A 25,652-nucleotide genomic window follows, 5' to 3' on the forward strand; every position below is an offset into this window, starting at 1 on the left:
GGTGACTCAGTCTTGACGCCTGAGGCTGGCGTGTCTCTTCCTGGACTTGGCAAGACTATCAGCAAATGGATTAGAGATAAGTTAGGGAGAAGCCAAATCGGGACGGGGACTGCCTCTCAGAATTGGGGGAGAACGAGAGGTAGACCCCCCCGAGAGGAAGGTAGAGGCCCAGCCATTGACTGTTCACAGCCAGACTTCAGACCAGTCCCAAGTTCCCTGTTTGTTAACCGTGTTCACATACCCGGGGCCGTTGGGGGCTCACGACGGCTGATGGTGCTGGGCGGAAAGCCACCCCTTCCATTCCATTTTGTTGTTGATGTTTTCAGTCAGAACACAACCTGAAGCTACCAGCCCACTCCCAGTCCCTCCCCCTACCCCAAGCCCCTGCTGCCTCTGATTGTGAATGAGGAGGCAGAAACTCAGAGATATTTGCTTTCACCGTGTAATAGACAACCTCAGTTCTTTCAGAAAAATTTGGGTGAAATCGAACAAATTTAAAGGCACTGACCCACATGACTGTCTGCTAAATTTTAGAGTTGAGACCCAATCCCAACTGTTAGGATCCCAAGTTTTGCACGTTGTTCTAGAAGCCCAGGTGAGGCTGGTCTTGTGCCTTCAGCAGGTGTCACCCATGTGTCCTGTGGTTGGGAGGCAGCTGTGAGAGCAAGGTTTCCTGGGCGGGCTGGGCTCTCACACACTCTCTGCTTGTTCTAGTCCATTGGAGGGAACATCATCACCGCCAGCCCCATCTCTGACCTCAACCCTGTGCTCATGGCCAGTGGAGCCAAGCTGACCATCGTGTCCACAGGTGAGAGCAACGTCATGTCAAAGTTGGAACAGAGGGCCAGGTGGGGAGAAGTCTCACAAGATAGGTCACTTTCTGGAGAGACAGAGCCAGCCCAAAAAGTTCAGTGATCCTGCTGTCCTAGGGTTTGGATCCCTGGAAACTGCAATGGAGATGGACCCAGCTGGGGACCAGGAGAGCTGGACCATTTCTTTCTAAAGAATTCACAACAGGATCTGTCACGCAGATCCTTACTTATCTAATGGCGTCCTGGAGCTGGGAAGCACGGGCTTGCCGCAGCCCACAGCTGTGGTTTTAGGGAGTCTGTGAGTGTTTGTTAAACATGGCCACTGTTAAAAATTGAATTATATAAACTTACAAGAGAATAAATTACATTAAAAGAAAGGTAGTAAATACTCAAAATTCATCACTTCCTAATTATTTGAATCTATTTCACTATTGCCCATGCTCTTATGGTTCTTCCCATCTGTTCTATCTGTGGGTTGGAAAGGCGATATAGTGGTATGCTGCCATATACCCCTTGTCTGAGGGTCCCCAAGACCACCGCCAGCTTTGGTGACTCACAGGAGCTCAGGGAGGACTCGCAGGAGGTCGAGGAGGACTCACAGGACTCAGCATATCGTCGTACTCATGGCTATGACTTACAAGTGGGAGGATACAAAGCAAAGTCAGCAACGTACAGAAGGCCACGGGGTACCATCTGGAGGAAACCAGGCACAGACTTCCAGAGCCTTCTCCTGGGAGAGTCACACGGGACGCCCTTCATTCCCTCAGCAACAAGTTGCACCCGGATAATGCCTGTGCAGTACTCTCCGCCAGGGCAGCCCTGTGGAGACCGAGCGCCAGGGCTTCTGTTGGGGGTGGTCACGGAGCTCTGCCTGGCGTGAACCAAAGCCCAGACACCCACAAGGAAAGCAGCCGTTCGGCATAAATCGTACTATTTGTACGAACAGTTTAGACAGGCTGAGTCATTCTCACTAGGGAATGGTGGGAAGTCTGCTGAAATCCAAGTTCGCAGAGGACAGCCCCCAGCCAACCTTGTCAGCAGGACTTTCGGAGGATGGCAGGCCTTCTGGGTCAACTCTTTGCTACCCTCTTTCTAACTTCACGTTCACTGATGTCACTCTGGTAGCTTGAAATTAACAGCAGGAGTGTGGATGCTGTAGAAATTAGCAAATCCTCCCAAGTCTGGGCCTGCCCCCTGACCATACACCATCCCTTATTAGACACACACCAGCACATCCTTGATTTAGGATTTCAGACGGAAGACCTTGACCCCAGCTGTGGCAGTGACCCCCATCCCCCCTACCATGGGCGCCAGAGACCAGGATGGGGAGTCACTGGTGGATCGTTCTCTGCTTTCTCATGCTGCTTTCTCCGCTTTGCCTCTGGCCTCCATTCAGGTACCAAGAGAACGGTTCGGATGGACCACACCTTCTTCCCTGGCTACAGGAAGACCCTGCTCGCTCCGGAGGAGATCCTGCTTTCCATCGAGATCCCCTACAGCAGGCAGGTGAGCTGCTCAGGAGCATCCCGATTTACCCTTACCCCGGCTAGACTCCAGACAAGGAGACCAGAGTCGGCCTTGGGGACCAACCTTAGCATCGCTCAGCTTTGACATGGTCTCTGAACATTGCCTCTGACCAACCCTATTTCTCTCTGCACAATGAGGCGTTTCAAGGTAGGGGGCAGAGGGCATGCCCTGGACTGTGAAACCAACAGCTAGGCCAGGGGATCTTGAGCAAATCGAGTCCGCTTTCTGAGCCTCAATTTCTTCCTCTGTAAAATGGGCACAGTGTTACCCAGTGTGCAGGTTACTGTGAAGATTGAAATCAAGAATTCATAAGGTTCCAGGCAGATGTCTGGGAGCCAGTAGGGATCTGCAGCCAATAGAAACAGCCACACGGTTTCACAAAACCACATCCAGCTGTGGCGGTCAGAGGAGACATGTTTGCCTGCTGAGCGGAGACGCTCCCTGTGAGTCAGGGCCACACTCGCTGATGAGGTGTTCACTGACTTTGCTCTGGTTTGGCTTGGTGGATTCTGCTTCATGGGAAGTTTCCCTGCCCTGTTCAGGCAGGTCTGGGCATTTCTGGCCGCCTTGCTGTGTTGTTCCGTGGGGGCCGTACGTCTTCACCCGGTGTGGCTCTCTCCTCCCTCGGCAGCCACACATTCCATAATGGGCCTCACAGAAAAGTGATCTGTGCGAGAGCGGGAACCCAGCCGTCATGGAGAGCATCATGGGTCTCACCCCAGCTAGCGCTCGAGCGAGTGTTCCAAAGCATGTTTGCTCTTGCTAACTTTGGCCCCTTTAATGAGAATGCTAATGAAATTAGAGCCATTTCATCCCTGAGGTGGTTTCTTCATGACTTCCTAGCTTGTCCCTACAGACCATTTTGAGCAGTAATTCCCAGAAATTTTGTATTTCACGGACCAGGACATTTTTCTTTTGCTTAATTATGAGTTAGGGAAAAAGGAGGAAACAGGCATAGCATTGTCCAGTTTTTATTTTGCCATAGAGGAACATTGACGACAAAAACATTTCATAAAAGAAAGGAGATCTTCATACCCAGAATTAGGAAGGATTTCTCAAGAGAGAACAGCTGCCAATCTGCCGCCGGCATTTCGTGGTACTCCAGCGGAAATGTCCCCGCGGACTGGTACGGTTCTGGAAGCGACCAGCTAGAAACTCTGTTCCACAGCCAAGCTCAGGCTCTGGACTCACTGCCCCAGGGCCATGTTCGACATCAGGAATCTGGATTAGCTTTATGATCAGCAGGAGTCCCTGTGGTTTCTTGGAACAGAAGCCTGTGGCCACTTTGGACCTCCACAATGGGCCTCATTGTGTTTTCTCTAATAAGCCTTCCCTTAAACGTCTACCTCTCATGCTAATTGGAATTTGTGGTGAGTTCAGACCTTGAGCAGAACTTGGCCCCCAAAGAGCTGGATATCAGAGGGTTCTTACCTGGAAAGTTACTCATTCTCCCCTCCTATCTGGAAAGAGAGAGCCTGGCTTGAGCCTAGAGGGAAACAGATGTTCAAAGCACCAAGGTGGCTCCTGCTTTCTAGGTGAATCATTCTTTCGGGAAGCAAGGTTTCTAACCATAGACAATAGACAGTGGGAGGCACAAGTTAGAGAAAACAGGTGCGCAGGTGGCTGCTGAAGGGCTGCTTCAGACACCCTCTGGCGTCTCACTGGACCAGCTTGAGAGGCAGTCAGGCCACCCCTTAGAGCCTGGGTGGGCTTGGATGCTGGGCACCAGGATGGGAAGGTGTGGATGCTGGAGGTCTCTGAGGACCCTCTCTGAAAACATCTTTCCTCTTCCCAGCTGTTGGCTGAGAGCACCCCGTTCTCCTTTGTCCTTGACTTTGAATCTTCCTGACTGCCAGGGAGAAATGCCAAACATCCCCAGCTTCTGGGAATCTTACCTGGAACCTCTCCAGGGAATGTGAGAGTCAGTTCCCCGTGTCCCCGTGCTCCAGCTTCGCCCTCTGTGGGCCCCACCAAACAAAGTGGGCAGCAAGAGCCCTTCTGTTCTCTTTTAGGGTGAGTATTTCTCAGCATTCAAGCAGGCATCTCGGAGAGAAGATGACATAGCCAAGGTGACCTGCGGCATGAGGGTCCTGTTCCAGCCGGGAACCGCGCAGGTGAAGGAGCTGGCCCTGTGCTATGGCGGAATGGCCGACAGGACCATCTCAGCCCTCAAGACCACGCAGAAGCAGACGGCAAAGTAAGAGCTACCAGCCAAAGAAAACCACCGCTGCTCTCACGGCCAGTAGTCCCAATGTTGCTGCAACCACGGTGCTGCGCCTGTTGTTGCCATGGTTACCATGGCTCCTAGTGGCGTGGTTCCTCATGGCATCACTGTCGCTGCGCTGGTCTTAGCATTGCTGCTCTGCCGTTGCTACTGTTATGACCACTGTTACCGTCCGACTACAGCCACAGCGACAGTTACTAGTGCTATTACTCCAGTAACAGTAGTAACAGCTACTGTTACTACAATTACTACAGCGAGTGCTCCTCCTCCAGTTACTGCTCCTACTCTTACTAGCACTCCTGCTATGACTCCTGCTCTTCCTACTACCATCACTATTCTGATTAGCATTCCCACTATGGCTAACCACTACTAGTACTGCTGGTACCAGTACTGCGGTCTCTTGTATTGCCAGTGTTACTAGTACTGCTGCTACTCCTGTTATTACTACTGATTGTATGACCACGGCTGCTACCATTAATGCTATTGCTACCACTATGGTTGCTACCGTGACTATTACTACTGCTACAACTAATTGTAGGATTGCTGCTGCTGTTGCTGTGTTGCTGCTGGTACTGCTACTACTGTTGCTACTGCTGCTCGTTCTACTATTACTTCTGCTTTTGCTAGTACTATTACTGTTGCTTCCACTACTCCTACGACTGTGTCTGCCTCTGCTAGTATTAGTTCCACTACTATTGCTATGGCTTCTATGGCCGTTACTACTGCTGTGGAACTAGATTGGCTACTGCTATGACCGCAGCTAAGGTAGGGGAGCAGCTGACCCAAGCACCTCACTGGGACGGTCCTCTGTAGTCCATACGATATGGATAAATAAAGCTCACCGATGGCGTTTGGCTCCTTGGTTGCAGTTCCTGGCTCCGACACTTACCAGCTGGGTTGTAGAAGTCAAGTTACTTAACCTTCCTATTGCCTCAGTTTTCTCACTGGTAAAATGAGTATAGACATTTTCCCTGCTACACTTTTAAATCGAAATGAAAAGTGATGTTTCATAAAAGGCACTTAGGACATTGCCTAGTGCATATGATAAGGACTCAATAGATTTTATGATTTTTGTGTCCTTTTTCTTATTGTATCTCTTTTTAAAGATGAGGACACTGAGGCTCAGGCAAGTAACTTGCCTAAAGTTACAAAACAATATGTATCTGAGCCAAGTTTGGAACCAAGGTTTCTATGACCGTCACCCTGCACCTACCACCCCGCACGAATGATTCTGAGGGCTGGACAGGAGCACTTTCCCACCATCTGCTCTCTGGCAGTTTCTGGAACGAGGAGCTGCTGCAGGACGTGTGTGCGGGCCTGGCGGAGGAGCTGCACCTGTCCCCTGATGCCCCAGGTGGCATGGTGGAGTTCCGGCGGACCCTCACCCTCAGCTTCTTCTTCAAGTTCTACCTGACCGTGCTTCAGAAACTGGGCAAAGGAAACTCGGAAAATGTGAGTGTGGGGGTGGGGACAAGAAAGAGACTCCCTGCAGGACTCTTGTTTGAGGATTTAAGAAGCCAGTGTGAGTGAGGTAGTCCTGTGGACCAGGTGGTAAATTTGCTTCTCCCCTCTAATGCCCAAGGGCAGAGGAGAAAGGACCAAGGACGCATAGCCTAGGGAGCCACATGGAGATGGGAGTCCACAGGGTGGCTGAGAGGCAGAGCACTGGGCTGGGCATCAGTGACATGGGTTCTGGTTCTGGCTGGGTCATTACCTCACCTGAGAACCTGAATAGGTGTCTCGAACTTTCCCATGGGAAAGCTGCAAAAGGGGGCAGGTAGACCAGATGATCCTTCCAGGGGCTAGCTGTCACAACTGTGGTTTGTAGTTAGAATGGGAATGTGGAGTGAGTCGAGAAGGTAGACTGTGGAATGGGATTGTGAGGTGGGGCTGCCACAGCCAGGGCCAGGCGTCACTGCAAGGGTGTGTGCTCTGGACGGGGTGTGGCTGAGCAGGAGCCCACCTCCCCACATGGGTTCACCAAGTGTTTATTTTGTACCTTTTTTGTATAGCATTGCACTAGGCACCAAGGGATAGCCTCATGTGGGAGAGAACCTGGTTAATAAAGGCCAGCCTAGAGTGACAACTGAGAAGATGGTGTGGGGAGCATGAAGGAGAGAAGGCTCTACAGATGTGGGGACAGCTGACTGAAGTCCTCCTCTGAAAAACATTCAGAATACTTCTTTTCTTCTGATTAATAAAAGCAATAAACTTAATGTGGAAAACTTTAAAAACACAGAAATGTGTTAAAAATTAAAATTGAAAAGAAAAAATTAAACATTTTTTGAATTAAAGAAATTAAATTTTAAAAGTTTTAAAAATTAACTTTTTTAAAAAAATTAAAATTACTCTTCTCTCAGATCCTATAGAAAACCAGTGCTACTATTTTTGCTTATTTCTCTGATTTTTTTTTCCTACATTTATCTGCCCATCTGTCTGTCATTCTCTTTCCTCTCTCTCCCTCTATCTCTCCTTCCATCCACCTCTCTATAGACCCGCCTTCTTCCTAGCTTTTGATCTGGAACATATCGTTTTTCTGAACAGGTTCAGGCAGGCTGCATATAGAGTTTTACGCCCCCCCCCTTGATTCTATTGAGATGATATCATGCACATTTCCCATATCATTAAATATTTCCCACAGAGATGAGGAGGAAGAAGCCTTTTCCAGCAGGGCTGGAGAAGAAAGAGCAGAGTGCATAAATGCAGGAGGGAGGGAAGCCATTTGGTGTGTCGCAGGAAGAACAAACCATCCACTGTGCAGGCTGCAGGGGTGGGAGAGGAGTTGAGGCTGTTATTAAGTACTGAGCTCTCGAGCCCTCACGCTGATGCTGACATCGATCCAGCCAGATCTAGAAGGAATGCTAAATGAGGAGATGATGGGAACAGCTGAAACTTTTTTTTAAAAAAGAGTTTATTTATTTATTTGACAGACAGAGATCACAAGTAGGCAGAGAGGCAGGCAGAGAGAAGGGGGGAAGCAAGCTTCCCGCTGAGCAGAGAGCCTGACACGGGGCTCGATCCCAGGACCCTGGGATCATGACCTGAGCTGAAAGCAGAGGCTTTAACCCATTGAGCCACCCAGGCGCCCCTAGAACAGCTGTTACTTTTACCCCTGGGGACAACCAAGGGTGGGATCAATGATAGAAATTGTCATGATCACCATGGTTATCTTGCCTCCACAGAACTGTGCGAAGCTGGACCCCACCGATGCCAGTGCCACCTTACTCTTTCAGAAAGACCCTCCAGCCAACGTCCAGCTCTTCCAAGTGAGTACACATGATGTATGGCTAATATCACGGGCCCTTGCAGGGCATTTCGGATGACGCTAACCATTGGCGAATGTCCGACTCGGATTGGATATAGGTGCTCAAAACCTCTCATAAGCTTTGCATAAATATAAAGTGAAGAAAATGGGAATCGTGTTAATGTCAGTGAAGCTATTTTCCCCCCTTCCCTACTTAAATTTCTCTCTTGGCATTACTCTTATCTTTACCTCTCTGGAAAGACAATTTTTTTTTTCCACTTTGTCTTTTCTGGTTCCTCCATGGGGCTGATGTGCAAAGCCAGGATTTCTCCTGACCATGTAAACAAAACGAAACAACAACTTTCTATCAACAGCAACTTTTTGAGAAGCAGTAGGTAAAAGATCAGCTTTTCCTATAAACATTTTGGATTTTGTAGGCCATACAGTCTCTCAACTTTGTTGCAGCCAGAGACATTACATAAATGAATATGTGTGTGTGTGTGTGTGTGTGTGTGTGTGTGTGTGTGTACCAATAAAACTTTATTTATAAATGCAGCCACTGAGCCAGATCTGACCCACAGGCCACGATTTGTGGACCCCTGCACTAGAGTATGGTGGTCCAAAGTGTGAACTCTGGGGTCTGACTGCCAAGATTTAAATCCAGACTCTGCCATGTCATAACTGTAACCTGGGACAGGTCATTTCCTCTCTGTACGTTTTGGGCAAGTTAAATATGCCTACCTACACGTGTGCATAATGTTGGCATCTGTTTCATAGGATGGCTCTGAGGATTAAATGGTTTAGTGCAAGAACATAACTTAGATAGCTCCTGGCATATATTAAACACTGAATAAAATATCAGCCATTATTTTTATTATTACTTTGAAAAACACAAAACCCAGAATTTTATTATAAATACATTTTAGAACATTTTGGAAAGAACAGAAAGATATGAAGAAGAAAACAAAAGTCACCCAAGATCCTAGCTCCATGAGAAAATCATTGTATTTTTGTTTACTTCTCTCCATTTTTTCTCATGCATATATAGATATGTATATACTACATTTATAACATGTATATATTTTTCCTACAGAATTCAAATGATCATACACACACACAATGTTTTATGTCCTATTTCAACACTTCACATGAGCATTCTTTCCTTCTCATTAAAATTCTTCAAAAGTCTGTCTTAACAGTTGCATACTTTTCCATTGCATGTGTATAGCAGAATTGTTTTACTCCCCCGTCCCACAATGAATGGACATAGAGTTTCCTCTTTATTTTTTGTTCCTGCCTAGAGTGATACTATGAGCTCCCTTCTCAGTGACTTCTTATCTGCCTTTCTGTTCCTGTGCCCCTCCTGCCTCCTCCATCCTCACTCCTCAGATCTGCTTTGGCCTGAAGCTCTCCGCACTTCCCTCGGCCTGTAGGGAAACAGTGTCCTCCGCAGCTCAGCTTGACTGGTGACCGTGTTGTTCCAGGAGGTGCCAGAGGGTCAGTCTGAGGAGGACATGGTGGGCCGGCCCCTGCCCCACCTGTCTGCGGCCATACAGGCTTCTGGGGAGGCTGTATACTGTGATGACATCCCCCGCTATGAGAACGAGTTGTCCCTCCGCCTGGTCACCAGCACCAAGGCCCATGCCAAGATCACGTGAGTATAAGAAATATACCCCATGGCGGGGTGGGGGGGGCTTCTGGGAGGCTCCCCCAGAGCCTTCCCGTCTGGAGAGGAATGTGGGGATTCCTCTTAAAACCAGCTGGGGGAGGAGCTGGAGGTGTCAGGGGCTCAGTGGTGCCAGGGAGAGTGAGGGGATGACATTGGACGTGTAGGTAGGGGCCCAAGGAGGGAAACTTTGGACGCTGACCTGGGAGATTACATGTGGTTTAAAAAGCATCGAGGAGCTTTTAACAGCAACAGGTTAGACCTGCACTTTGTTGTTGGGCTAAATTTCATTGCAGAATTCCAGGAGCACCTGAGTCAGTATTAGCGGAAGAGCATGGCCTTAGAGATTGTGTCCCCACCCCACTGCTTTGCTATAGAGAGCTTGGCAGGCATGCTTAAGCTCTCAGTTTCCCCATTCATCACAGGATGTTTTCCTGAGGCTCAGTGATAGATAGAGTCTGCAAAGGACCTAGCAGAGAATAGTTACTCGTACCTGTTTGTTGAACTTGGAGAGCCCGGATGACAAGAATGGCCACCTCTATAATCATAATAATAATTCCCAATGCTCATACGGCACTTAATATCGGTGCAGCTTGGTTTAAAGCATTTTGCATAGATTGGCGCATTGACTCCTCTCAGCAACCCTCCCGGCAGGTCCTGTTATCCGCCTGTTCCAGATGAGGAGACAGGCACAGACACGGTCAGTTACTTGTCTCAGATCCCAGAGCTGGCAAAGCCAGAGTCGGCCGCAAAACTAGAGTTTGAAACCAGGCAGCTTCGGCCACTGGGGTGTGCGACCTCTGGATGTTCAGGCCAGAGGCTGACTGTGATTTGTGGGTGGGCATTAGACGCAGAGCCTGCTGAGCAGGGAAAGCCTCCTTGGGTGCTGCCACTGCAGGGACTAGCGACCCAGTCTCCTCCTCATTGGGTTTTCCTCTGCTGCTCCCAGTCACCTGGAGACAGGCTCAGGGAAAAGGTAACACAGACACAGATAAAAGCTAACAGATACGTAAACCCCTCCAGCTCTCTGGAAAAAAAAAAAAAAAATTTGTTTAGGATGGTACGGTTGTTTGCTCTAGAGTAAATTTGTTTGCCTTTGTCCTTGTCTTTTTTTGTTTTTATTTCTTTTCAGTGTTCCAGAATTCATTGTTTATGCACCACACACAGTGCCCTCCTTAATACCCACCACCAGGCTCATCCAACGCCCCACCCCCCTCCCCTCCAAACCCTCAGTTTGTTTCTCAGAGTCCACAGCTTCTCACGGTTTGTCTCCCCCTCCAATTTCCCCCAACTCACTTCTCCTCTCCATCTCCTCATGTCCTCCATGTTATTCCTTAGGCTCCACACATAAGCGAAAGCATATGATAATTGACTCTCTCTGCTTGACTTATTTCACTCAGCATAATCTCTTCCAGACCCGTCCATGTTGATACAAAAGTTGGGTATTCATCCTTTCTGATGGAGGCATAATACTCCATAGTGTATATGGGCCACATCTTCCTTATCCATTCGTCCACTGAAGGGCATCTTGACTCTTTCTACAGTTTGGTGACTGTGGCCATTGTTGCTATTAACATCAGGGTACAGATGGCCCTTCTTTTCACTACATCTGCATCTTTGGGGTAAATACCCAGTAGTACAATAGCAGGGCCATAGGGAAGCTCTATTTTTAATTTCTTAAGGAATCTCCACACTGTTTTCCAAAGTGGCTGCACCAACTTGCATTCCCACCAACAGTGTAAGAGGGTTCCCCTTTCTCCACATCCTCTCCACACACGTTGTTTCCTGTCTTGCTAATTTTGGCCATTCTAACTGGTGTAAGGTCGTATCTCAATGTGGTTTTGATTTGAATCTCCCTGATGGCTAGAGATGATGAACATTTTTCATGTGTCTGCTACCCATTTGTATGTCTTCTTTGGAGAAGTGTCTGTTCATATTTTCTGCCCATGTCTTGAGTGCATACTGACCACATTGACCGTGACCCACATTGTAGCTACATTCAGAGAACTTGGCCCCATCTGAGCAACGTGTGAATGATTGTAGTAGGAGGATAGGGGATTCTGTAGTAACTGCAAAGGTCCAGGCTTTCTGGGCTGCCTGTGTGGGGAAGGCAGGGAGGTACAGTGGAAGTGGACCTGGCTTGGGCTTCTCACAAATTAATCTCTCCCCTCACCCCAGCAGTGCTGCTCTCTGGCTGGGTGACTTTGGACAAGCCACTCAATTCCCTCACACTGAGTTTCCCCAAATGTAACCTGGGAATAATGACAATGATTTTTGGGGGGTTCTGATGTGGATTGCCTGTTTGGAAGTTGGTTGGTACTCAGAATAGTTTCCATACTTTTCTCTGAGGTGCCTCAGGGCAATTTCCCCATGGGGGCCTGGGCCAGAGTGAGCTGTACATGGTTGAGACTATTATAAGTGATAGTCTCCAGACATTCTCCCTGGGAGACCTCTTGGGGGCCAGGGTGTCCTGCCATTCTGGGATAGCTCCATGAAGGTGGGGAGAGAAAGCTGGCCATGTGACGATATTCAGGGCCATTCGATTTGTGGTACAGCAAGGGCCCCAATGTGCTGAGTCAGTGTGGAAATTAGCTGTGATGTGGGTTTGAACCCGAGCTTTTAAGAGCCAGTGCCGCTCAGTGTCCACAATAGCCAAACTATGGAAAGAACCTAGATGTCCATCCACAGATGAATAGATAAAGAAGATGTTGTATGTATATACAATGAAATATTATGCAGCCATCAAAAAACCCCACGAAATCTTGTCATTTCCAATGATATGGATGGAACTAGAGGGTATTATGCTGAGTGAAATAAGTCAATCAAAAGAAGACAATTATCATATGATCTCACTGATACGAGGAATTTGAGAGGCAGGGTGGGGGTTTGTCGGGGGAAGGGAGGAAAAATGAAACAAGATGGGACCAGGGAGGGAGAGAAACCATGAGAAACTTTTAATCTCAGGAAACAAACTAAGCACTGCTGCTGGTGGGGGGATGAATAGGGTGGCTGGGTAAGGATACTGGGGAGGGTATGTGCTATGGTGAGTGCTGTGAATTGTGTAAGACTGATGATTCACAGACCTATAGCCCTGAAGCAAATAATACATTATATGTTAATTTAAAATAAAAAAAAAAAGTCAATGCTACTCACTACGATTTGGTTCTCTAGTAGAAGGTCCATGGGGGCGGGCTGTCCTGCTCATTTTCTGTCCCCCACAGCACTCAGCATGGTGGCCTTCACAGGTTAGACATTCAATCAGTTTTTGCAGAATGGAATAGGATAGATAAGATAGGATATAGAATATAGGCTAGGATAGACTAGAATAGACAAGGAGGTGGAGAAGGGAGGAATGTCTGTGTGAGGACAGAGGGGGGTGGTGGGTCTTCTGCTCTGGTTTTCTGCCTGCGGCCCTCACTGTGCTCATTCTTGCAGGTCCATAGATATTTCAGAAGCTCAGAAGGTGCCAGGGTTCGTCTGCTTTATCTCTGCTGACGATGTTCCTGGGAGTAATAAAACAGGAATTTTTAATGATGAAATGGTCTTTGCAAAGGATGAGGTAGGTCTTGGATTTTTTTTTAGACATGAAGTTAATGGAATGAATGCTTGAGCTTTAATTTATGCTCACGCCTCCAGATCCCTAAACTTGAAAAGTCTCCATATTTTCACCTACCGTGGCCATCACGCGACTGACCAGAGTGCAGAACAACCAGTAAAGGGACAGAGTCTGTTTGGGGGCACTTTAAACTTTCACTTAGTGTTTACTTGTTTTTTTAACTGAGGGTTGCTAATTGCACACAGTAGGATGACTCCCTGCCAAAGGGGCAGTTAAACAAGACTGGTGATTGTTTTTGAACTACCAGTTATGTTCTTAAGGGTTAATGTTATGCTCCTTTATTAAAGAAAATAAAAATATGGCAAACAAGCTAACCAGAGTAGAAATCATAATACCATTGCTATGTGTATTGATAATTCACTTCTATGAAAATTCATCTACTGATATATGGAGTCACACACACACACTTTCCAAACATTCAAGAGGGTGGCTACAAAAATCCATATACTTTTTTAAAAAAAGATTTTATTTATTTATTTGAGAGAGAGAGAGATCACAAGTAGGCAGAGAGGCAGGCAGAGAGAAAGGGGAAAGCAGGCTCCCTGCTGAACAGAGATCCCAATGTGGGGCTCCATCCCAGGACCCTGAGATCATGACCTGAGCTGAAGGCAAAGGCTTACCCCTCTGAGCCACCCAGGTGCCCCAAAAATATACTTTTAGGATAGTTCTCAGTCACTTTACAATTCCAATACAGATCAAATGCAAATTGGAGATGATTGAGCTGTTGCTGAAGGTCAAATTCACTTTGTAATACACAAGTAATACACTTCACTTGTATTAATGTACAAGTGAAGAAGAACAACCATAGCTACCACCATGAGACACGAGGACTCCATTTGACTGAAGAACAAATTACTTTGACAATCTTCAAGAACCTCTAAGACCCCTGCTAGCATAATGGATAGTGAGAATCAGCCAGGTATAACCACCAGAGCACTAATCAATTAAGTCAACAACTTAACTGGGTCCTTGAGAGATAACGATTAGAGATAGTATGGGTTTCTAGTGTCAGAAACCTCATATTCCAAAGTGATGTCTTGGATAATTTTATTTTATTTTATATTTTATTTTATTTTATTTTTGATTTATGTTTTGGGGGATGTTGGAAGAAGATTACCTGTGAAGGAATGAAATCATTAAGTAATGAGAAAATGACAATCCTTATTCTATAAATCTAACAAAGAACTGGTTTATGGGTCATCCAGTCTAAGAACCAGCATTTGGGAACTACTGGTTCTGGGCATCTAGATGAAGTGTAAGACATGATTGCTGCCTTTGAGAAACTTCTGGATGTAAATCTAAAAACAGATAAAAGGGAGTGAGGTGGCAGAAGAAAATGAAACTGGAAGTCAGTGCTGAGATTTAATCGTGGTGTAGCAATGAATGTGCCTTGCCTTCTGTGTCTGCATCTCTTCACCTGAAGAACAAGGGTGTTGGAATGGATCTGAGTCAACAGAGAGACTTTGTGCTCCCATACCGCCCATTGTGCTGCTCTTGGCAGACATGACTAATCAATTGCCACATTCTATCCTGAGCAACTTCTGCTCTCAGCAGACATGAGTAATCAATTGCCACATTCTATCACAGGCAACTTCTCAGCAAACTGCCAGTAGTAAATCATCAGAATTGGTCTTTGAGATGAAGTGAGTGTGCCAACCTGACACTAGTGATCTCCAAGTCCTATTCCAGTTCCACTGATTCTAAACAGTTAGGAAGAAGCACATAATCCCACATAATAGGACAAAGACATTAAAAGGCCCCAGGGCATTCCTAAAATGTACCTTAAGGAAACTGTGGGGGCAAAGACTTGCTTTGCCTTTTGAGCAATCCAAAATAATTTTGTTTTGTGAGGCAGACGTGATATCCTTCAATGGTCTGGCTCTGTTCCCAGGTGACTTGTGTTGGGCATATCATTGGTGCTGTGGTCACTGACACCCCAGAACATGCACAGAGAGCCGCTCTAGGGGTGAAAATCACCTATGAAGAACTTCCAGCCATTATCACAATTGAGGTAACTGAGAAAGGGTGGCATGGAAAAAGGTGAACTCCCTGTCCCTGGAGGAAATTTCATTGGGATCCTTTGGGGAGGATTTTTATTTTTAAATTTTTAATTATTTGTTTATTTATTTATTTATTTATTTAAAAAAATTATTTGAGAGAGAGAAAGAGAGAGAAAGATAATGAGAGAGAGAGAGAGAGAGCATGAGAGGTGAGAGTTCAGAGGGAGAAGCAGACTCCCCACTGAGCAGGGAACCTGATGTGGGACTTGATCCTGGGACTCCAGGATCGTGACCTGAGCCAAAGGCAGTTGCTTAATCAACTGAGCCACCCAGGTACCCTGGGGAGGATTTTTAAATGACTTCCAGTCCTGGGATTGTGTGATCTTCTAACACCTTCCCAATCATGGTCCCAGACTCAGCCTACCAGGGGCCAAACGAGGTTCCTCCTTCTCAGTACCAGCTCCCATTGGTTCCCTGAGGGAGCCTGCTTTTCCACAAGATCCAAGTTTGTTCCCCAGTCTCTGAGAAAACAGAGGAATGCAAGCCCCCAGGTCACAGGCAAGCTTACTTTAAGTCTGTGTAAGATGTTTGTAGAGATGTCTTTGTGAGAAGAGAGAGGGAGTTCGAGCAGCTTCTCTTCCTGGACCTTCCTTCTCTGAAAGTCCAGTCACTGAAGCTTCTTTCTGGTCCTCAGGATGCTATAAAAAACAACTCCTTTTATGGGTCTGAGCTGAAGATGGGGAAAGGAGACCTCACGAAGGGATTTTCGGAAGCAGACAATGTTGTTTCAGGTACAGCTGGTACCTACCATGGGGTCCCGGGCATGGGCTGGCCCTGGTGTATGAATTAAATTCAAGAGCTGGACCTTGGGTCCTGGAGCAGGGGAGTGAATTTTTACCAGAAGAGTCCTCCTGACATTTGTAACCAAATAATAGACAGTTGGCAGGGAAAGACACCTGTCATCTTCATCTCTGCCCTTCTGTTTTGAGGCTAGATTAGACCTAAGTGATTCTAGGGAGCTGGGGGTGTGTCGAATTTGGAAGACTGCAGGGAAGGTAGAAGCCACAGATCCTGGCCCCCCACTGTGGGCCCGCCGTCAGTCCTCACCCATCTACAGGCAGGGCGCTCCCACTCTCTCCTCCTCACCCACCCCCCACAGCTCCCACGCGGTGCAGGGCTGCTGATCAGACCCCTTTTGGAGTTGCCACCTGCACTGTCCCTCATGCACTAAGTCACTGGCAAGCTGGCTCTCCAGCTGGCCAGGTACCTTCAGTTTCAGAAGATGTTCTCACTTTCAGCTTTGCATTCACATCTGTTAATTCCTTCTTTACCTTTTCCAAAATTTTACAATACTAGTTTAAACTACCCGATGCATTAGGTATCATTCTGGTTACTTTTTTGGGGTGGGGGATTCGGCTCCCAGATGGCTAAGGCTTTGAGCCGCTTTCCACCCATGCTGGGAATCTGGAGGTTATCTGTGAGCGGTTGGTTCCTGCCCAGGGCCCAGGGCGGGTGCACTCTCCTTAAGTGAATTCTGGGTCATTGTGAGGGTCTTGTTGCTCCCCCAGGCGAGGTGTACATTGGTGGCCAAGAGCACTTCTACCTGGAGACTCACTGCACCATCGCTGTCCCGAAAGGCGAGCAGGGGGAGATGGAGCTTTTTGTATCTACACAGAACACCATGAAGACCCAGGTAGGCATCCTGTGGGTCAGCTCCGGGGCCCAGGGAGGACACTGGGGAGTGTCAGGCAGACCAAGCGTGGCTGTGTGGGACATGGGAAAAGGAGATCTGGGCTGGTCCAGAAGGGGATTTGAGGGTCTGGAGTGCTGGACCCCAGCACTGCCAGCTTAAGTGCTGCCTGGGTAGATGGGGGACAGGGGGCTTCCAGAATCAAGGAATGTCTCCACAGTCACAGCAGTAATTAGGCTCATGGATGCTGGGCAGGCTCTAGTTCAGGCTTGAAGAAAGTCCAGATGATACATTCAAGTGTAAGTAATTTTTTTTTTTTTTTTTTTTTTTTTTGTCCACAGAGCTTTGTTGCAAATATGCTGGGGGTTCCAGCAAACCGGATTTTGGTCCGAGTGAAGAGAATCGGAGGAGGCTTTGGAGGGAAAGAGACACGGAGCACTGTGGTGTCCACAGCAGTGGCCCTGGCTGCATACAAGTGAGTTCTCCCTGCCAGCTCCTGGGAAGGAGAATAAGGCTGCTTCTGCCAGGAAGGCTTTCTAGATTTCCCCCTTTCAGAAGTAGATTCCCCTTGCTTTGAATCTTCCCAGGCTTCTGTTTTTAGAACTCTTGGGCATTGGGGTTAAGGTAATACACCTGTTTCTCTGTGTTCCACACATGGATTCATGTCTTGTCTCCCCTGCCTGGCCTTGAGGGCCACGCTACATCCTCTATTCCCCGCCATGTCCAGCACAGTGCATAGATAGCTAGACAGTGAGGCAGCCTAGCACAGGTCTCTGTGTCCTGGTGGAAAGAGGAGTGTCCTGTGCTGTTTTTATCCCTGGGACTGACAGGAACGGGCCGTTGCAGAGGACCCCAGGGTTCTAAGCCTCTGATGTCTCCCTCAGGACTGGCCGCCCTGTACGCTGCATGCTGGATCGCGATGAGGACATGCTGATAACTGGTGGCAGACATCCCTTCTTGGCCAAATACAAGGTTCCAGATGTTGGGGGCTATGCCGGGATGGGAGAGACAGTGCTGTCTCATTGGGAAAGCTGGGGATGAAGATCCAGGAATCCCGGGACGTACTCTGAACATTTTTCATGACTACCTGTAGAAGTTCAAAGAAGAAATAGCCATGAGAAAAATTCAAATTGGCCAACAGCAACATAGAGTGGTGATGCTGGCTGGCCACCTCCCAAGTGATGTCCCAGCGTGGTGTTTATGCCTTTTGCGAGTTTGCTCTCGTCTATATCTGATCTTTGTCCACTCAGGCTGAGTGGCATGACTTTTCAGCAGCCCCAGGGTAAATCTTTCCTGCAGAATGTCCTAATGTTCATGCATTCACTGCCTGGGGTGAAGACCAGAATGGCTGTTTAGAGCTTAGTAATTTACAATGAGAAAGGAAACTGCCCAGTGCCTGGACAGGCCCCAGTTGTTAGGGTGGGCACTTGCCCCATCAGACTGTGTATGACTGGTCACTGCCACTTCCTCTGTGAGACCACCCCTTTTCTGGGTCCCTGTGAATAACCATGGATCCTGTCCCCCTAAACACGAGTATACCCTGCCAGATCCCAGTCTGGGAGCCCTTCTCTCCATGAGCTGGCTTTGCGCATCTCCCCTTTGACCTCTTCTGATTTTTGTTTCACGATTGAATTCCCCCAAAGGGATCCTCTTTCCCTTATTCCCAAATTCTTGTGGGCCCAAAGAAAATAACTTGGTTACTTTCTTTGGTAAGTAACTTGGTCTTCTGAATCCCAGTTCCTCACTTATGGATGGCTACATAAGGTCAAGGATGTGAAAGCACACTCCTCTTGTGGGGGATGTAACATGGTGTCTGCTGTAAGGGACGTCTCCAGTATCTTCCTCAGTTTTTCTGCCCGGTCCTCCCTTCTCTGCCTCCTCACTCCCTCTCACACAACTGGAAGCCAGGAGTAGGTAGGAGGAGGGAGGGGTATGGGGAGAAGGTGTTTGCAGGGTTGAGGAACATGGAACGTCACTGGAAAGAAGTTAGTTCCTCTCTGCTTCACCTGTTAAGCTCTGGTGACCTCATTTTCATGGTGTGCTGTCTTGTTCTGTCCACTTTCCTTCAGGTAGCCTAGGTGGGAGGGGATGACTCGGGTTAGCAGAGGAAGAGCACTTGTGAGAATTCCCTCTCCTCATCAGGTCGGCTTCATGAAGAATGGGAAGGTGGTGGCTTTGAAGGTGGAGCACTACAGCAATGCAGGGAACACCATGGATCTTTCCCAGAGCGTAAGTGCAAGGTACCCCTGCATCCTGGGGGTGGGGGTAGGGTGGGGGTCAAGGGCAGACCCCACAGCCACCCTGGCATGGGCCTCCTCAGTTCCTGCCTGTTACCATGGTGGTAGCCTCCCCACGGGTCCTCACCCTTGGGTTCCCCGCCCTTCGCTCATCTCCAAAGCACAAAGATAATCATATTACTTTCCTGATTGGAAATCCTTCCTGCTTTTTCCAGATACTTTGCCAAGCAAGCAAAGTTAGTTACAAAACTAGATGCACGGTCTAGTGACATTGCATGTATATGCATGTAAAATTAATGTATGCCTTTGTAATATATATATATATATATATACACACACACACACATATATATACACATATACATATATATGTATATATAATAGATATAATGATATGCATGGAAAATCCCAAAAGAATATACACTAAACAGTGATTGGGTGGGACAAGGGGGGCACTCACTGTCATTTCCTATATAACACATTTTTGTGATGTTTGAATTTTAAGGAATGAATTGAATTTCTTCTTTTTTTTGTTTAGTAACTGTTTCATTGAAGTATAGTTTACACACCATAAAATTCACCCATTTAAAGTATATAGTTCAATGGTTTTTAGTCATTTTAAAGAGTCATGCAACCATTATCATGATCTAGTTTTCAAACATTTCCATGGCCCCAAAGTCCTCTCTCATAGCTGCTCCTGTTCTTACCCTCCCTACCCACCAGGCCTAGACACTCACCGTCTACTTTCTGTCTTTATAGATTTTCCTCTTGTAGTTGATGCATGTAAATAGACTTGTGCACTACGTCATATTTTGTGTCTGGCTTTTTATTTTCAGATTGTTTATAGGTTCACCCCTTTTGTAGTATGCATTAGTCCTTCATTCTTTTCTGTTGACAGTATTTCATCATATGGATAGACCATGGTTTGTTTTCCATTCACCACTTAATGAACATTTGAGTCGTTTCCAGTGTTTAGCCTGTATGGATAATGCTACTCTGAACATTCTCTTATGAGTCTTTTCTGTTTGTTTTGTTTTTTAAAGATTTTACTTATTTATTTGTGAGTGTGAGAGAGAAATCATGAGCAGGGGAGAGAGAGAGAGAAGCAGGCTCCCTGCTGAGCTGGGAGCCCAATGCGGGGCTTGATCCCAGGACCCTGGGAGCATGACCAGAGCAGAAGGCAGAGGCTTAACCAACTGGGCCGCATAGGTGCCCCTCCTATAAGTCTAATGTAGACATGTATTTTGTTAATTCTGGAAGTTAACAGTTATTTTTGTGATACTACTCTTTATAATTTTTAGAATCTTTATTTTATAACCATATTAGTTATATACACATAGATTCTTCTTGTAAAAATAAGTCACATTTCAGGGAAAACAGAAGTTCCCATGAATCCCCACCGCCTGTGTTTCTCCTCTTTGCTAGGGGCTAACTGACTCAATTAGAAAACTTCACACTTCAGATCTAGTGTGAAAACGTCTCGAAAAAAGAAACACATTTAGCATTCTCACCATTTGCAACATATGCCTTTTGGTGTTGTAGGAAAAATCAGGTTGAAAAAGATATGGTGCCTGTCCCCAAAGATCTTAGAAGCTTTTAAATTCAATTCAGCAAACATTTATTGAGTGCCTAGAGTGGCAACATAAAGAAGAATATACAGCTTTGTTTCTGCCCTCAGGAAGTTCCCAGTGTGGTGAGGGAGACAGATAATAAAAGACAAAATGAAATAGAAGTACAAGTTGATAGAGTGCTAAGGGAAAGCAAAAATGGAATTAATTGAGACATTCTAAAAGCATCTAGGATGACTAAGACTGAAATAACCAAAGACACAAAAAGCAACCTGTGGGAAAGAGAGACTATACGTGGGGAAGTAAACCAAACCCCAAACGAAACAAACAAATAAAAGCTGCCATTGGTCTCCTCAGAGAGATGAATTATTATACCTTCAAGAAAGAATAGGATGCCATAAAAATGGAACAGTCAGAGAATAAAAATGAACTCTGGTGAATTAAAACTCTGAAAGCAGAAGGGTTGGAAGAAACTTGAGCAAATCTCCCTAAGTAAAGAAAAAAATACAGAAAAATCTGAGAGAAGATACAACAAAATTCAAGGTCTCGTCCGGAAGACCCAAATAATCAAAGTTTCAGAGAGAAAGAATGGAAACTATTAAGAAGTGACTTGGGAAATCCCCCCAAACTGATGGCCATACAGTTTGAGATTGAAAGAGCCCTTCCAGTAAGCAGCACAATGAAGGAAAATAGACCTATGCTAAGTTTTACATCACTGCAAACTTGGAGCAACCTAGAGGTATAGAAGATTTTACAATTTTTAGGAAGGAGAAAAACAGAACTGTTTCCAAGAATTGAAAGACACTGATTACATTTGCCAGTAAAATGCCTTCAGAATGCTGAGAGAAACTGGAAAACCTGTTTCCAACCTAGAATCCTATATATGGCCAAATCATTAATTAAGGATGAGAGTATAAGAAAGACATTTCAGGCAGGCAAGTCTCAAAAATGTTCCTCTCTATATATTCCTCTTATTTTTTTTATTTGTTTAAATTTTTATTTATTTATTTGGCAGACAGATCACAAGTAGGCAGAGAGGCAGGCAGAGAGAGAGAGAGAGAGAGGAGGAAGCAGGCTCCCCACTGAGCAGAGAGCCCGATGTGGGACTCTATCCCAGGACCCTGCGATCATGACCTGAGCCGAAGACAGAGGCTTTAACCCACTGAGCTGCCCAGGCGCCCCTCTTCTTATTTTTTTGAGAAGATATTCAAGAATGTACTCCAACAAAATGAAGGTGTAAGACTAGGAAAGGGGAAGATGTGGTTTCCAGGAAGGGGAGATTTAATATGGAGAGAGGCAAAGAGAATTTGGGATGAATGTGAGGGAAGATCCCAAGGTAACAGTGGGACAGGGACTCAAATGGGCTGCCCATTGAAATTGCAGTTAGCCAGAAGTCTCCAGGAATAATTTCTTCTAAAAGATAAGGCTGCTAGAAAGTTTAAAGTGTTCCAACATATTGAGAGCAGATTTCTAGCACTGGGGAAAACTTTAAGTTGACTTAGTAATAATTGCACAGAAAACTAAGAAAATGAGGGGTGCCTGGGTGGCTCAGTGGGTTAAAGCCTCTGCCTTCAGCTCAGGTCATGATTCCAGGGTCTTGGGATTGAGCCCCACATGGAGCTCTCTGCTCAGCGGGGAGACTGTTTTCCTTCCTCTCTCTCTGCTTGCCTCTCTGCCTACATGTGATCTCTGTCTCTGTCAAATAAATAAATAAAATCTTAAAAAAAAAGAAAACTAAGAAAATGAAAAAGTGAAGATAATCATTAGCTCCAGGGGCGGTTGCTATCAAGAAAGAGAGAAGTAATCACAGTGTAACCAGGTGATTCAGCTGTCAGTAATGTTTACAGGATGATATCAAACTGCCTATCGGTCAGGTCAAAATATGACTATATGGGGAGGATGGGGGACAGGAAGGTGATGTGATTTCAGGAATGGGGGTTAGGTGAGAATGATACCCCCCTTTTCTGTAACAAGAAAGCAATATAAGAGTCTATAACTGAACACATCAAGAAGTTTCAGTGTAGGGGCGCCTGGGTGGCTCAGTTGGTTAAGCAATTGCCTTCGGCTCAGGTCATGATCCTGGAGTCCTGGGATCGAGTCCCACATCGGGCTCCCTGCTCAGCAGGGAATCTGTTTCTCCCTCTGACCGTCTCCCCTCTCATGCTCTTTCTCTCTCCTCTCTCTCACATTCTCTCTCTCTCAAAAATAAGTGAAATCTTAAAAAAAAGTTTCAGTGTAAGGCATTATTAGAGATGTAGAAGTTAGTGTGTAAGAGCTGATCAAATGAGCTGGGAGAACTCTACGTGGGGTAGAAGGGAGGACAGGGAGGACTGCTATTCTGCACAACACAAACTTACAGAAGTATTTGACTCTTTAAGCTGTTTTACCATACAACTCTAATGGGAACACAAACTATGTAAAATCAGTTCATCATAAGATCACCTATTTTTTTTTTCTTTTTGAAGAGGCAAGAGATTGGTCCTAACTGGAGAGTCTGGGAAGGGCTTCCCCAGGGAGGAGCTGAGTGGGGATGTTAGTAGTTGGGTGAGGTGAGGAGAGGCATATCAGGTAAGGGGAACGTATAGTCAACAGAGAGGATTAAAAATATGCTTGAAGAGTCTTGAATTCCACACTGAAGCTTATACAGACTTTACTCCAAAGAGAATAAGTGGCTTTTTTAAGCAAGTGGTTGACCTAAAAGGACCTTGTAATTTTGTTTGAGGGTTAGGTGAGAGGGTGGAGAGACACAGATGCTGGGAGCCCAGGAAGGAGTCCTGTGTTGCATACCCCTTCATATGTGAGAAATAACTTGGGCCTGAGGAGCCAGGGGGCGCTGGGAAAGACAGAGGGGGTGCAGCCCTTGAAGTCCCTTTTTTGAAGTGCCAATGACATCGGTGCACTCTTCTCTCCCATTTTGGTGTCTTCCGCTGCAGATAATGGAAAGAGCCTTATTCCACATGGACAACTGTTATAAAATCCCCAACATCCTGGGCACTGGGAGGCTCTGCAAGACCAACCTGGCCTCCAACACAGCCTTCCGGGGCTTTGGGGGGCCTCAGGGGATGCTCATTGCTGAGTACTGGATGAGTGAAGTCGCTCTGACCTGCGGGCTGCCGGCAGAGGAAGTAAGTCGGCCGGGAGTTTGGTGGCGCGGGTCACCCCTACTTTGAGGGGACAGTGGCTTTGTGTCTTGGGCATCTCCCGGTGGGGAGCAGAGGAGAGGCACGTGATGTGGAGGGGGTCGGAAGCTTACCTTGAGGTTGCAACCCTTTCATCCATTGCCACCAGCGAGCCCTCAGTGTCTCTCTCTTTGCAAAGGTGCGGAGGAAAAATCTGTATAAGGAAGGGGACTTGACACACTTCAACCAGAAGCTTGAGGGGTTCACCTTGTCCAGATGCTGGGATGAATGCCTAGCCAGCTCTCAGTATCATGCCCGGAGGAGCGAGATTGACAAGTTCAATGAGTAAGCATGGGGGAGGGGAGGAGTCCGATGTTCTGGGGATCTCTTGGGTCTCATTTTCTGCAGCCTCTTGGCTGAACTCAGAATACCAGGCTAATAGCAGATAAGGCGCGGGAAGGCTGAGTTTGGGGCCCCTTTCGTGGCCATCTCTTTAAGATCCTGAAATGATGTTCAGCCTGGGGGCAGATGGGCTCACAGCCGGCCCTCAGCATCCTAGCCCATCAGTATGGTCCGTCTCTACGTTCACCCACCTTAGGGGAACGCCAGCCCAGAACCCCCAAAACCACAGTTACACACCTGCCTCCGACATGAATCTGTAAATAGGACCTTGCCGTCACTCCATCACTTGGGCCTCGGTTTCAACATCTGTGAAATGGGGATAATTACACTGACTCTGTTTCCTCACTGAGTTACCCAGAAAACCAAATAGAATGCACAGGGAAGGTGTTACTGGGATCATCACCAAGGTGTGACTCAGTTCATCCCTGGGACAGTCACAGTCCAAGATCACCAGGGCACACTGACCCCATCTGAACTCCACTCTGGGGGGAAGTGACAATACTTCTAAGTCCAGGCTCTCAGGGGTGGGCTCTGCTTTAGCTGCACAGAGGGACCCAGAACCCAGATCTGACCTTTCTTATTTGGTTTACCCAACTGAGTAAACCACTCAGTTATGGTGAACCACTCAGTTATGGTGAACACTATGTGGGCTGTTCCAAGGATGCCTTGTTCCAATTTTGCAAAAATGTTGTCTGACACCATGTCTGAGCTGACACAAACATGGTAGAGAAAGTTCTATGAGAATCTTCCTTTTTCTCCAGGGAGAATTGTTGGAAGAAGAGAGGATTATGCATCATTCCTACCAAGTTTGGAATAAGCTTCACTCTTCCTTTTCTGAACCAGGTAATTGCTTTATATAATTTTGTCCCTCTGCACTGGGCTGGGGCCCAATTTCCCCCTCTGTCTGCTGTATTGCAAAGGAAGGGTCATTGTCACTGGTAACAGAGATGAGTGGAGGGGCTCTCTGCTGTTTAAATGAAGTTGAACTTGCATATTTCTGTTTGTTCAGAATGTCACAGGTCAGTGAAGGCAGCATGGGACTCAGAGATCCGGGGTCAAGTCCTAGTTCTTCCTCCTCCTGGTTGTAGGACTACAGAGAGCTACTCTGCCTTTCTGATCCTTGGCTTCCTCTGTAGAGTGAACACAAAGACATTTATCTGACCACCTTTTTTCTGAAGACGGGAGACACATAGAGGAATTGGAAAATATTGGCAAAGTGTTGAAGGGCTACATCATTAAATCACGAGATTGATAGCCGCTGCAGGTTTTGTCTAAGGTTTCTAACCGAAATGCTGCCTCTGGTTTTCTTCCTCCTGGGATCCGGCCCCATCGGTCCCAAGCCTCAAGTCGGGGTTGAATTTACTGAATTTTGTGTTTGGTATCCTTCCCTTAGGCAGGAGCCCTGATTCATGTGTACACAGATGGCTCCGTGCTGCTGACCCATGGGGGCATGGAGATGGGCCAAGGCCTGCACACCAAGATGGTCCAGGTGAGCGGCCTGGACACCGGGAGCCCTCTCTGGCCCCGCAGTGCCCAGGTGGTGGGGG

At 46.9% G+C, this 25,652-nt stretch overlaps 1 protein-coding gene across 2 annotated transcripts in view; it reads left to right on the top strand.

Moving 5' to 3' along the window:
* Positions 1-25,652, top strand: part of LOC111154104 (xanthine dehydrogenase) — a 60,499-nt gene that overhangs the window by 23,600 nt on the left and 11,247 nt on the right. For both annotated transcript variants that reach the window (XM_022513493.1, XM_022513491.1), the window contains exons 12-28: positions 715-808; positions 2,209-2,318; positions 4,352-4,536; positions 5,841-6,015; positions 7,746-7,829; positions 9,292-9,461; positions 12,909-13,032; positions 14,981-15,100; positions 15,784-15,880; positions 16,658-16,782; positions 17,121-17,254; positions 17,664-17,751; positions 18,922-19,008; positions 23,518-23,709; positions 23,903-24,048; positions 24,867-24,948; positions 25,499-25,594. In XM_022513493.1, the coding sequence (XP_022369201.1) occupies positions 715-808; positions 2,209-2,318; positions 4,352-4,536; positions 5,841-6,015; positions 7,746-7,829; positions 9,292-9,461; positions 12,909-13,032; positions 14,981-15,100; positions 15,784-15,880; positions 16,658-16,782; positions 17,121-17,254; positions 17,664-17,751; positions 18,922-19,008; positions 23,518-23,709; positions 23,903-24,048; positions 24,867-24,948; positions 25,499-25,594 (2,109 nt within the window). The remainder of the gene's footprint in view (positions 1-714; positions 809-2,208; positions 2,319-4,351; positions 4,537-5,840; positions 6,016-7,745; positions 7,830-9,291; positions 9,462-12,908; positions 13,033-14,980; positions 15,101-15,783; positions 15,881-16,657; positions 16,783-17,120; positions 17,255-17,663; positions 17,752-18,921; positions 19,009-23,517; positions 23,710-23,902; positions 24,049-24,866; positions 24,949-25,498; positions 25,595-25,652) is intronic.

This window comes from Enhydra lutris, unplaced genomic scaffold, assembly GCF_002288905.1.
Source record: "Enhydra lutris kenyoni isolate GAN:26980312 unplaced genomic scaffold, ASM228890v2 scaffoldscaffold35, whole genome shotgun sequence".
In the NCBI taxonomy this organism is placed as follows: domain Eukaryota; kingdom Metazoa; phylum Chordata; class Mammalia; order Carnivora; family Mustelidae; genus Enhydra; species Enhydra lutris.